At 44.7% G+C, this 11,180-nt stretch overlaps 1 protein-coding gene across 2 annotated transcripts in view; it reads left to right on the top strand.

Annotated features, from left to right (window-relative positions):
- Positions 1–3,246: 3,246 nt before the first annotated feature.
- myo7aa (myosin VIIAa) overlaps positions 3,247–11,180 on the top strand; it is a 190,377-nt gene continuing 182,443 nt past the window's right edge. For both annotated transcript variants that reach the window (XM_043692431.1, XM_043692430.1), the window contains exon 1: positions 3,247–3,560. In XM_043692431.1, the coding sequence (XP_043548366.1) occupies positions 3,387–3,560 (174 nt within the window). In that variant the 5' untranslated portion in view covers positions 3,247–3,386. The remainder of the gene's footprint in view (positions 3,561–11,180) is intronic.

Raw genomic sequence — 11,180 nt, 5'->3', positions numbered from 1 at the left:
AGATGGCATGAATTCAAAATTTGCAGCAGGTCTATTTATGACTCTTAAAATGACTACACACTGTCCATACACATTCACAGCTGACTTCTCTGCTCACTCCCTGGACGCTTTTGTTTAATTTAAAGTTGTGTAGAGAGAGAGAACCAAGTACTGTGAATGTAGCCCTGTCAATAGACTAATGTTTAGTCTATCTATGCTCGGTTTAAATAGTTGACTATCGGAGCATTTGTTAAAGGTGATGGGTTTTCAGCTCATTTGGTTGAAGTGCTTTTTTTTTTGTCTTTTTTTAATAAAAATGTCCAAGTTAGCTCTCCAGTTTGGATGATGATCTCCAATTGCGTTCTGCTTGCAGCCATTACAAGGGGGAAGGGGGTGGGGTGCGGGGCATTCGGCCCATCTGATCCATTTTGCCATCCATGAGATCATGGCTGTTCTGTAATTCAACTTCTTGTGTTGCTGATATTCTCTCCTTGCACCTATCAGTCTCTATCCTGAAAGCTCCCACAGATTCCTCTCCCCATTGGAATGAGGGACCTGTAAGTGAGTAATAACTGAAACAATGATGTGAAAGTCAGAGGAATCTTGTATTGCTGTCTGTTCACTTCTTACCTTGAGGGTTGATGACCGAGATACATAGAGATATATTGGAGATACTGGGAAAAGCCTTGTGATTAATCTTTTAAACAACCTCCCTCCATTGATCCATTGAACAATGTGGACCAGCTTCTGGATTCCACCTTCAGTCAGTCTAGTTGCTTTTATGCTTTTTCATGGGATGTGTGTGTCACTGGAATTAGTTGTCCATTGCTAATTTCCCTTGAACTATGTGGCTTGCTAGGGCCACTTCAGAGGGCAGTTAAGAGGCCATGACATTGCTGTGGGTCTGAAGTTGCATGTAGGCCAGACCATGTAAGGATGGCAGATTTCCTCCCGTAAAGGGCATGAGTGAACTAGATTATGGCTTTTTGCAACAATTGGTAATACTTATCATGGTCACCATTATCAAAATTTATTCTTCAATTCCAGATCTTTGCTAATTTGGTTTTGGCAGGATTTCAACCCATGTTCCAAGAGCTCTGAAGATTATTAGACTGTTCCCCCTTCTACAGGGTGAACCCATCAGTTCAGCACTGGCTCCTCAAACTGGTGTTATCCTCCTTCCTTCTCCCCAATAACTCTGCACATAGGTTTCTTTTCAAATAATCACCAAATTCCCTCTTCAATGTTTCATCTGAATATACCATCTCCAAGTTCTCCTGCTGCTATCCAAACCAGAGCTAATTGCTATAAGACAAGATTTCTTTCTTGCATTTTTAAAAATTCTTTTGCCAATTACTTTAAATCTCTATGCTCTCATTTTCAACACTTCCACCACAGGAAACAATTTTTCTTCCCATTCCATCCAGACTCTTCATAATTTTAAACAGCACTATCAAATGTCCCTTATCTTCTACAGTTAAAATATGGGCCTGACATGCTCAAACTGTTAATTTAGTTAGTTTTGGTTCTGGGGAGAGGAAATTCTTGTGATTAACCACCATCTTCAGGTGCCCCTCTGAGCCACTCGTCATCCTGACTTGGAAATATATCACTGTTCCTGCAGTGTTACTGGGCCAAAATCCTGGAATTCCCTCCCTAACGACATTGTGGGTCTACCTACATCACCCCACCTTCTCAAGAGCATTTGGAGAGCAATCAATATTGGCCCAGCCAGCGATACCTTTTAACCCATGAATAAATTTTAAAAATTTGTGTGTGGGTGATGGTGAATGTCAAGTGAGGATGGAATTGGATTTGAACGATGGCTTCTACGTTCAAGTAGCTTGCCTGGAGTGACTGTGTCAGCTTGGATGTGAAGAATGGCTGCTTGAGACAGGTTCTGAGAATGGTCAACCCTTCAATAGGCCTCTAGTTCAGGAGGAGAAACTGCCCCCTGCTCTCCCCAAAAGTCAATGCAATTTGACAATGAGTACAGAGGGCAGAGGTGGAGGTATCCAAGCATTTTGTTTTGGATCAGTTCGATGAAAGATTAAACATTTCAGATGTCAAGGAGGTTTCCCCATGAGACACAGGAGCAGAAGTAGGCTGTTCAGCCCATCGATTCATCTACTAGTCAATGGCTGGTTTGTAATAATCCTCAACTTCACTTCCCTGCTTTTTTCTCTTAACCTTTTGATTCCCTTCCTGATTAAAACTTTGTCTATCTCAGCCTTGAATATACTGCATGACGCTGCCTCGCAGCCCTCTGTGGGACAGAATTCACCACCCTTGGACCATTCTTCCTCATCCATCTTAAAGTGTGACCCCTTTATTCTGAAATGATGCCCTCTGGTCCTATACTCTCCCACACGGAGCAAGTTTTTGTCAAGCTGCATTAGAACCTTTAATTTTCATTATTGCCTTAATATTAACACTTTAACTAAAATGCTGGACAAAAAAATATATTTGAGGGAGGAAGGGGTGGAGAAGTTTGGGAAGAAACTTCCAGAACTGGGGCTTTGGTGGCTGAAGTTGTAAACATTGATAGTGGAACGGTTCAGTAGTGGCATGTGCATTGAAGCCAGTATTGGAGGATTTGTGACAGACAGCTGAGTAGGTTTATAGGCTTAATGTAGGTCATGGAGGGGACAGGATGATATAAGCTGTAGAAGACTGAGGGCTGGTGATGGGCAGAGGGTGATGGCTGACCCTAACTCGTGTCAAAATGTGACATTTCTGTCTTTTCGTGACCCCAGTGAGCTGCCAGAGGAAGTGGTGGAGACCGATCCAATGATAACCTTTTTTAAAAGGCATCTGGATGGGTGTATGAATAGGAAGGGTTTGGAGGGAGATGCCCCATTTGCCAGCATTTGGGCTTAGATTAGTTTAGGATATCTGGCTGGCATGGACAAATTGGACCGAAGGGGTCTGTTTCTGTGCTGTACATCTCTATAGCTCATTGTAGAATAGTGTCTGCTGCATTTTAATTATCCTGAGGTAGTTTTCTCAACCCAGAATCCAATTAATTTTTCAAAAATCAGTTTTTTGAACTTTAAAGCAATGTTGTGTCACTTTGACCCTGCTGCTGTGTTCATTGTCCTCCTAATCTGCTAATACATCTTGTATCTAATCCCCTGGGCCTACGTGCTGCTCCTCTCTGTTCATCTCCAGTGTCCGTTAAACAGTGTCAGACTAAAGATTTTCTGTCCGCTCCTTCGGTTATAAATTGGTTTTGACAGCCCGCTGTTTGTACACAGACATTGGCAACGTTGAGCTTCTTAATGAGCCGGACACTTGGGTAAAATCTGAATTGAGGATTGTTTATCCTTTGTCTGTGTGTGGGCTCTCGTTCTCTCTCTGTGCAAAGTATCTGTGTAGCTGTTCAGCAAAAGTTGGAGGGGCACGCTATGGTTAGGAATCCAACTGTCCGAGATTTCATCAGTGCTGGCGTAGACTTGACTGTTGGTAATAACCAGCGCCCATGGCACCCGGTGGTTTGTACAGAGTTACAGCTGGATGTCATTGCTGTCAGCAAGATGGTGAAACCGCTGAGGGATCCAGCGAAGGGTTCCAGCTCTCTGGTAAATTGCTCACTCCTCTGCCCTTTTTTCGTTTTCCTGTTGGGTCTGGGGGAGGGAGGTGTGGTGGTTGCAAGTACTGGTGTACGGAGCTGTCAGTGAGCTTGGGGTACGCAGGGAACAGTCAGTTTCTATTTCACCCCAGTAGGTGGTCTCTGGAGTAAAATATCCGGGGAGGTGCTGGCCGAGTGGTATTGTCACTGGGCTAGTAGTTCACAGGCTGAAGGTTGTGTTAGGACCTGGGTTCTAATCCCACCATGGCAGAATTAACACACCTGGTTCAGAGAAGGAAATCAGTCCTTACCTGGTCTGGCATATATGTGACTTCAGACCCACAACAATATGCCATCTGGGCAATTAGGGATGGGCTGTACATGTTGGTCTAGCCATTGATGCCCACATCCCATCAATAAATAAAAACAGATTCCATAACTATTGAAGATTGTTACTTTTGAAAGTACTAACATTAGTGTATATTTAACACTCCCCTACCTCAACTGTAGGAATACATAAATGTCTCACTTTCTTTTTGATATTGCAGACAATTATGGCTAACCCTTAATGAATCTTGGACACGCCCATGTACATGCACAACTTTCTCCTTTTTGAGCAATCACTTTGCAGTACCAACTGTGCTAATGTTCCTGAAACTTCTAACAAGAGAACTGGGGTAGGCCGCTCCGTTCTCCTCCATCTCTGCTGAACCATCTATGTGACTGGAGTCCAAGTAGGTCTCTCTGCCTCCTCACCTCACACCGATCTTATTTCTGTCAAGTCTCCGATGTCTGTCTGAGTTATGTGGGGGTTTCGGAACCCTGGAGCACCCTTGTGATGACATCTTGGATCAGTATCCCCTGGTGGGTGGGGGTGGGGAAGGCAAGTTTTTGGGACATTCTCTGTATCAGTTGGAAAAGGAACAAGTCTGTGGGTGACGCACACTGGTCTGAATTGTCTTCCACGATGTGGAGGAGTTGGACTGGGATGGACAAATTTAAAAATCAAACACCAGGTTATAGTCTAACAGGTTTAATGGGAAGCACAAGCTTTCAGAGCGCTGCTCCGTCATCAGGTGGTTGATGAAGGAGCAGTGCTCCAAACGGTAGTCCTTCCAATTAAACCTGTTGGACTGTGACCTGGTGTTTCTGATGTTTAATTTTATCTTCTCCAATAGAGCTCAGTATGACATCTTTTGTTTACATTTCACTTCCAATGTTTTATTTTCCTGGCTTTTGCCTTTTGGATGCCAGACCGACTACAACATGGACACCAGCGCAGGAAGAAGGTAGATCAGTCCTTGCTGTCCCTGTGGCACAGATGTGGAATAAATAGTGTTGCTTTTGAAGTCCAAGTCTGAAGGCAGTTCTTGAACTTGGCCTTCTCCTCGACCAATCTGCTTTGAACTCCAGGTGACTCCAAACCGCGTGGTGATAGGATAAAGTTGATACATCAACACTTTGATTCATTCCAGAAAATGTAGGGGTGTGGGTGAAATTCCAACCCTCGCTTCACTGCCTGCAGCTGTCACAGATTGCCCATAGTGCCCGAGAATCGCAGGCAAAGCTGGAGGGAGGGTGAGCAGTTAAAGGTCTTGGCCTCCACATCACCAGGTGCATGTATGGGGAAACCGTACCTTCCTCACTGTGACTGAAGCATGTTTTATGGCCCAACTCGCGCCATATCTCATGACAGTGAATCAACCAATTCACCAATCTACCCACTTCCTGCGCCGGTGTCCATGTTGTAGTCGGTCTGGAATCCGAAAGGCAAAAGCCAGGAAAATAAAACATTGGAAGTGAAATGTAAATCATTCATACTGAGCTCTATTGGAGAAGACAAAGTTTTAAAAAAAAAAAAAAAAATCACACAACACCAGGTTATAGTCCAACAAATTGAATTCCAGCAACCATATCCACCCTGTGTAAAGGGCCATTAGGGAATGGGCTAGAGTTAAGCTAACACATTTCTTCTCCCTGTCCTGTTCTGGCATACTGAACTTTATAAGACACAACTGGGGCAGCATGGATGTTTTGAGGTCAACCACAGCACATTAGCATATAGATTGAAAGATAAGAGTGGAATGTCTTCTGATCCCACTGGTCAGGAGCATTCATTATCCCATAAATGATCAGATTTGTGGGGCTTGTGTTTTTACACTGAACGGGTGGCTTATTATTTATCCCTGTACGGGATTCAAGGCAATTAAAGGTGCTGCTGAATTCACAAGGCTGCTGAGAGGAATATTTATGGATGTTTCTGAGTTTAATATTGCATCATGTGTACGCGGTTGAGTCATTAGTGAGATGGAAATCAGTGACCCATTACAAACTCAATTTATGCTTTTAATTTCCATTCGATGGTTTGTTTGCAGAAACGGATTTTGAGGGAATATTGAGCCTTTGAGCTGTGTAATGTCAAGAGGGATTATCAGAGATTGTCTTTTTAATGGTGAATCATTCATTCTCGCTGGTTTGGGGTAGGAGCAGAAAGTGGCAGCTTGATGCAGAGAGTTACTTGGTGACATCGGTGTCGAGTTCTGGCTTGCAATCTGTTATTTCCTGTTTCTTTCTTTTAAGCGGTTCGGATCATCCCTAGATCCATGATTCGAGACACTGGGCTTATTTAGGGAATATGAAATGAAGACTAGTGCTTCAAAGCAAAAAGAATTCATCTTTATTTAAATACAAAAGATACCTATATTACAGGTAAATGCAATAAACAGAGGCTAGTTCTACTATTAAATACATTATTAGTTGGATTAAACACTACTGGAATCTGAAATGGCCAGTTTTAAATACAAAATCTTTAATCAGGCTCCCTACCCTTGGGGACCCAATGTACTGTCACCATCTGCCTTTACCCTCCCTGCGAGCTAGATCAGAACTTTTGAGGTCTCCATTGCAGCTTGTCACTGAGGGAAATGTGATTTTTTTAAAGTCAAACTCGAATGCTCAAAATCGGATTAAAGTCAGGATTCTTGGCAGTGTGGAGGAACCAAGGGATCTGGGTGTTCAAGTGCATAGATCCTTCAAAGTTGCCACCCAAGTGGATAGGGTTGTTAAGAAAGCTTATGGTTTTTGGCTTTCATTAACAGGGGGATCAAGGTTTTGCTGCAGCTCTACAAAACTCTGGTGAGACCACCCTTGGAATATTGTGTCCAGTTCTGGTTGCCCTATTATAGGAAAGATGTGGAGGCTTTGGAGTGGGTGCAAAGATGGCTTACCAGGATGTAGCCTGGACTGACTGACTGACTGTCTTATGAAGAGAGGTTGACTGAGCTCCAATTTTTCTCTCTGGAGAGAAAGAGGAAGCGAGGTTGCCTGATCGAGGTGTACAACTTAATGAGAGGCATGGATAGAGTCAATAGCCAGAGATTCTTCTCCAGGGCAGGATTTACTGGCACAAGGGGTCATAGTTTTAAGATGTTTAGGAGGAAGGGCTAGAGGAGACATCAGAGGTAGGTTCTTTACGCAGAGAGTTGTGAATGCATGGAACGCGTTGCCAGTGGTGGTGGTGGAAGCAGAGTCATTGGGGGCATTCAAGTGACTGCTGGACATGCACATGGACAGCAATGAATTGAGGGGTGGGTAGGTTTGGTGACTTTATTTTATATTAAGATTAATCCTCGCACAACATCGTGGGCTGAAGGGCCTGTTCTGTGCTGCTCTACTTTTGTATAAAGTGTGTTTGGTTGTGGAGATTCTTGCTGCCTGTTCTCCTGGAAGCTCTTTTTCAGAGAGCGCTTGGTTGTCCCCTGCCCAGATGTCCTTTGTTCCAATGATACTCTTGACTTGGCTTCTCTGTTTGGCCTGTGGGGTTCCTGGTTCCAAGCCAGGTGTTGGGGGCTGTATCTCTGTGTAGGCCCCATACTGTCTGCGCTGTGCAGGGCAGCCCAAAGTGTAAAAGCTGTTGGTTTTGGTTGATTGCTCTCTTGGAGAGAAGGTCTAAGTTGGATTTCCAGGCTGAACAATGGTTTCAGGCAGCCATCTCACTAACTGACTCTATTTGGACATGGCAGGGAAGATGGTGTAATGGTCTTGGCAGTGGACTTAATAATCCAGAGGTCTAGGCTAATGCCTGAAATGTTTCTCATCCCTGCTCTTCTCTTCTAGCTGAAGTTGGGCATTCTTCAGTGAGTGTGGGGTCTTCCTAGGTGTGTAAAGATGTATGGGTAGAGCTGCACTCCACAAAGTAATGGTCAGCTCTGTCTTGAGATTTCCATTTAACTGTGTATGTAATGTTGGAACAAAGAACTGTGGATGACTGGAGATCACACACCAACACGCCGCATCTGTAGAGTGAGAACAGAATTAACATTTTGAGTCTAATATGACTCTTCAGAATAATATCGTTTTTGAAGGCACTTCTAGATGCTTGTCTATTTTCCCTGATCAGCTTGTACAGACACTGTGTATAGTTGGTCATTTTCCATTTGAAAAGGAAATGCTGCCGGAGGAGGTTGGCACAATTAGTGGGTGGCACTGCTGCCTCACAGCGCCAGAGACCCGGGTTCAATTCCTGCCTCCGGCGACTCTGTGTGGAGTTTGCACATTTTCCCCGTGTCTGCGTGGGTTTCCTCCGGGGGCTCTGGTTTCTTCCCACAATCGAAAGATGTGCAGGTCAGGTGAATTGGCCATGCTAAGTTGCCCGTAGTGTTAGGTGAAGGGGTAAATGTAGGGGAATGGGTCTGGGTGGGTTGCGCTTTGGCGGGTCGGTGTGGACTTGTTGGGCTGAAGGGCCTGTTTCCACACTGTAATCTAATCTAATCAATTACAACATTCAAAAGTCATCTGGATGGATACATGAATAGGGAGGGTTTAGAGGGATACGGGCCAAATTCTGGCTAATTGGACAGGTTACTTTTAGGGTATCTGGTTGGCATGGACGAGTTGGATCAAAGGATCTGTTTCCATGCTGCACAGCTGACCCGATGACTATCTGGCTCGGTACAGGTAGAGGATCCTTTATCCCAAATGCTCGGCACCAGCTGTTTATCGGAATTTGAAATTTTTCGGTTTTCAGAAGTGACAGTTTAATGATATTTTTGAAGAAGTCTTACTTAGAAGTCTGCCCCTCCAGTAAGAGTGTATTTGGCCATGCCCCCTCCCACATTGCATCTGAGTGACACGCATCCAGTGGGTATTGACTTGGGTTAACTGTTTGCTCGCCAAACAACCTTGTTAATGAGAAACAGACCTCACAAATTTCTGAGCTTTTCGGTTTTTGGATGTTTGGATAAAGGATCTTCTACCTGTGCAATGACTCCAATTTGCGCTTTCTGTTGAGCTGGAGTATTGGGCTTATGTCCAAAATGACAGTTCTCCTACTCAGCAGATGCTGCCCTAGTTGCTGTGCTTTTCCAGCACCACACTCTCAACTATTTCTGTGTGTGTGTATGTGTGTTCTCGTTCCCTCCCAGACATTATAACCGGATCCCTGTTGATTGCAATGTATTAATAACCATGGTTTATTGTTTAAAATGGTTACACTGCACTGGTGTCTTGTTTAAAGGTCATGTATTTATTGGTCTGTGTGTGTACATATCCGAAATCCAGATTAGGGTCATCGATCTTACTCAGGAAATCTTCTTGTGCAAATTTCTCAACTTCATTAGCTTCGACGTGTGAAGACGTTTGATTAGATTAGATTACATTACAGTGTGGAAACAGGCCCTTCGGCCCAACAAGTCCACACCGACCCGCCGAAGCGAAACCCACCCATACCCCTACATTTACCCCTTACCTAACACTACGGGCAATTTAGTATGGCCAATTCACCTGACCCTGCACATCTTTGGACTGTGGGAGGAAACCGGAGCACCCGGAGGAAACCCACGCAGACACGGGGAGAACGTGCAAACTCCACACAGTCAGTCGCCTGAGGCGGGAATTGAACCCGGGTCTCAGGCGCTGTGAGGCAGCAGTGCTAACCACTGTGCCACCGTGCCACCCACACTCTGAAGTGCAAACTCTGAAGCTCCAGTTTGGTCACAGACTTATTATGGTCCAGAGGAGGCTGTTCAGCCAATTATGCCACATTGACTCTATAATCAAAGCCAACTCTTATCTACTGCTAATCTCTCCCTTTTTTTTGCCATATCCTGGCATGCCGTTACCATCCAAATAACCATCCCATGCCACTCTTGAATGCTTCAATTGAACCTTCCTCCACCATGTTTCCAGGCAACACATTGTACACTCTAACTATTTTTCTCCCATCACCCTGCTTTATTTGCCCATCACTTTAAATCCATGCCCCCTCGATCTTGTTGCTTTTACTTGATTTTTGGCGTATCTTCCAAAAAAGCGCTCTCTTTTCTTGCAGTGAAAGCATTCTGCCTTGTTTCCAGGTTTGTGTTTCAAAAAACCAAACTTCTGGAAAAGCTCTGCAGGTCTGGCAGCACCTGCGGAGAGAAATCAGAGTCCGGGTCTGAGGAAGGGTCACTTGAACTGAAATGTCAATTGATTTCTCTCCGCAGGTGCTGCCAGACCTGTTGAGCTTTTCCAGCATTTTCTATTTTTGTCTCTGATTTACAGCATCTGCAGTACTTTTTGGTTTTTATTTCACTGTTCACACTTTCTGGCTCGTTTCTGCGCCACAACATTTGGCAGACATTTTGGGCCTTGTACACTTACCAACCCACAATGCCCTGCACCTAGACTTCTGTTCTGTGGTGCTCCTTTCCCATTCCCGTTTTTTTGGGAGCTGTGTGGTCAATGGTAGTTTCCTGATCCAAGGATTTTCTTTCCCCCTTTTTCCAAATTATGCCAATTTTTATTTGTTGGGCACCTCAGCTGTCTCCCCTACTGAGCTGCTTTCTCCTGGGTGAAAACTTAATTGGACAACAAAAGGATAAAAAGGAATTAATCAGCAATTCCTGCTATAATACAGGCTAGCGTTTAATTATGCTTTATACTTCCATTCTCCCATCCTTCAACCTGTAACAACATTAATAAAAGCATCACCTTGTTTTTTGACTTTTTTTTTAAATTGAATTTGGCACTTTCCAGAATTGTTGAAGGATTTTAAGACAATTTGAATTTTAACTGATGTCTAGGCTTGCACTAAAATCATCTGTTCAGAAGTGTGGCTGGGCAGACCTGAATAGGTTGACTGTTCTAGATTACACCTCCTCCCACGCTGCCCCCTGTAAAAACACCATCCCATATTCCCAATTCCTTCGCCTCCGCCGCATCTGCTCCCAGGAGGACCAATTCCAATACCGTACAACTCAAATGGCCGCCTCCTTCAAAGACTGCAATTTCCCCTCAGACGTGGTTGACGATGCTATCCACCGCATCTCCTCCGCTTCCCGCACCTCCGCCCTTGAGCCCCGCTCCTCCAATCGCCACCAGGACAGAACCCCACTGGTCCTTGCCTTCCACCCCACCAACTTCTGGATACATTGTATCATCCTCCGTCATTTCCGCCACCTCCAAATAATAGATCCCACCACCAGGGATGTATTTCCCTCCCCATCCCTATCAGCGTTCCGGAGAGACCACTCCCTCAGTGACTCCCTCGTCAGGTCCACACCCCCCCCCCCCCCACCAACCCAACCTCCACTCCCGGCACCTTCCCCTGCAACCGCAAGAAATGCAAAACTTGCGCCCACACCTCTCCCCT

The sequence above is a fragment of the Chiloscyllium plagiosum genome, chromosome 6 (genome assembly GCF_004010195.1).
Source record: "Chiloscyllium plagiosum isolate BGI_BamShark_2017 chromosome 6, ASM401019v2, whole genome shotgun sequence".
NCBI lineage: Eukaryota > Metazoa > Chordata > Chondrichthyes > Orectolobiformes > Hemiscylliidae > Chiloscyllium > Chiloscyllium plagiosum.
The sequence above is the reverse complement of the archived record's forward strand: the minus strand, read 5'-3'. Positions and strand labels throughout refer to the sequence as shown.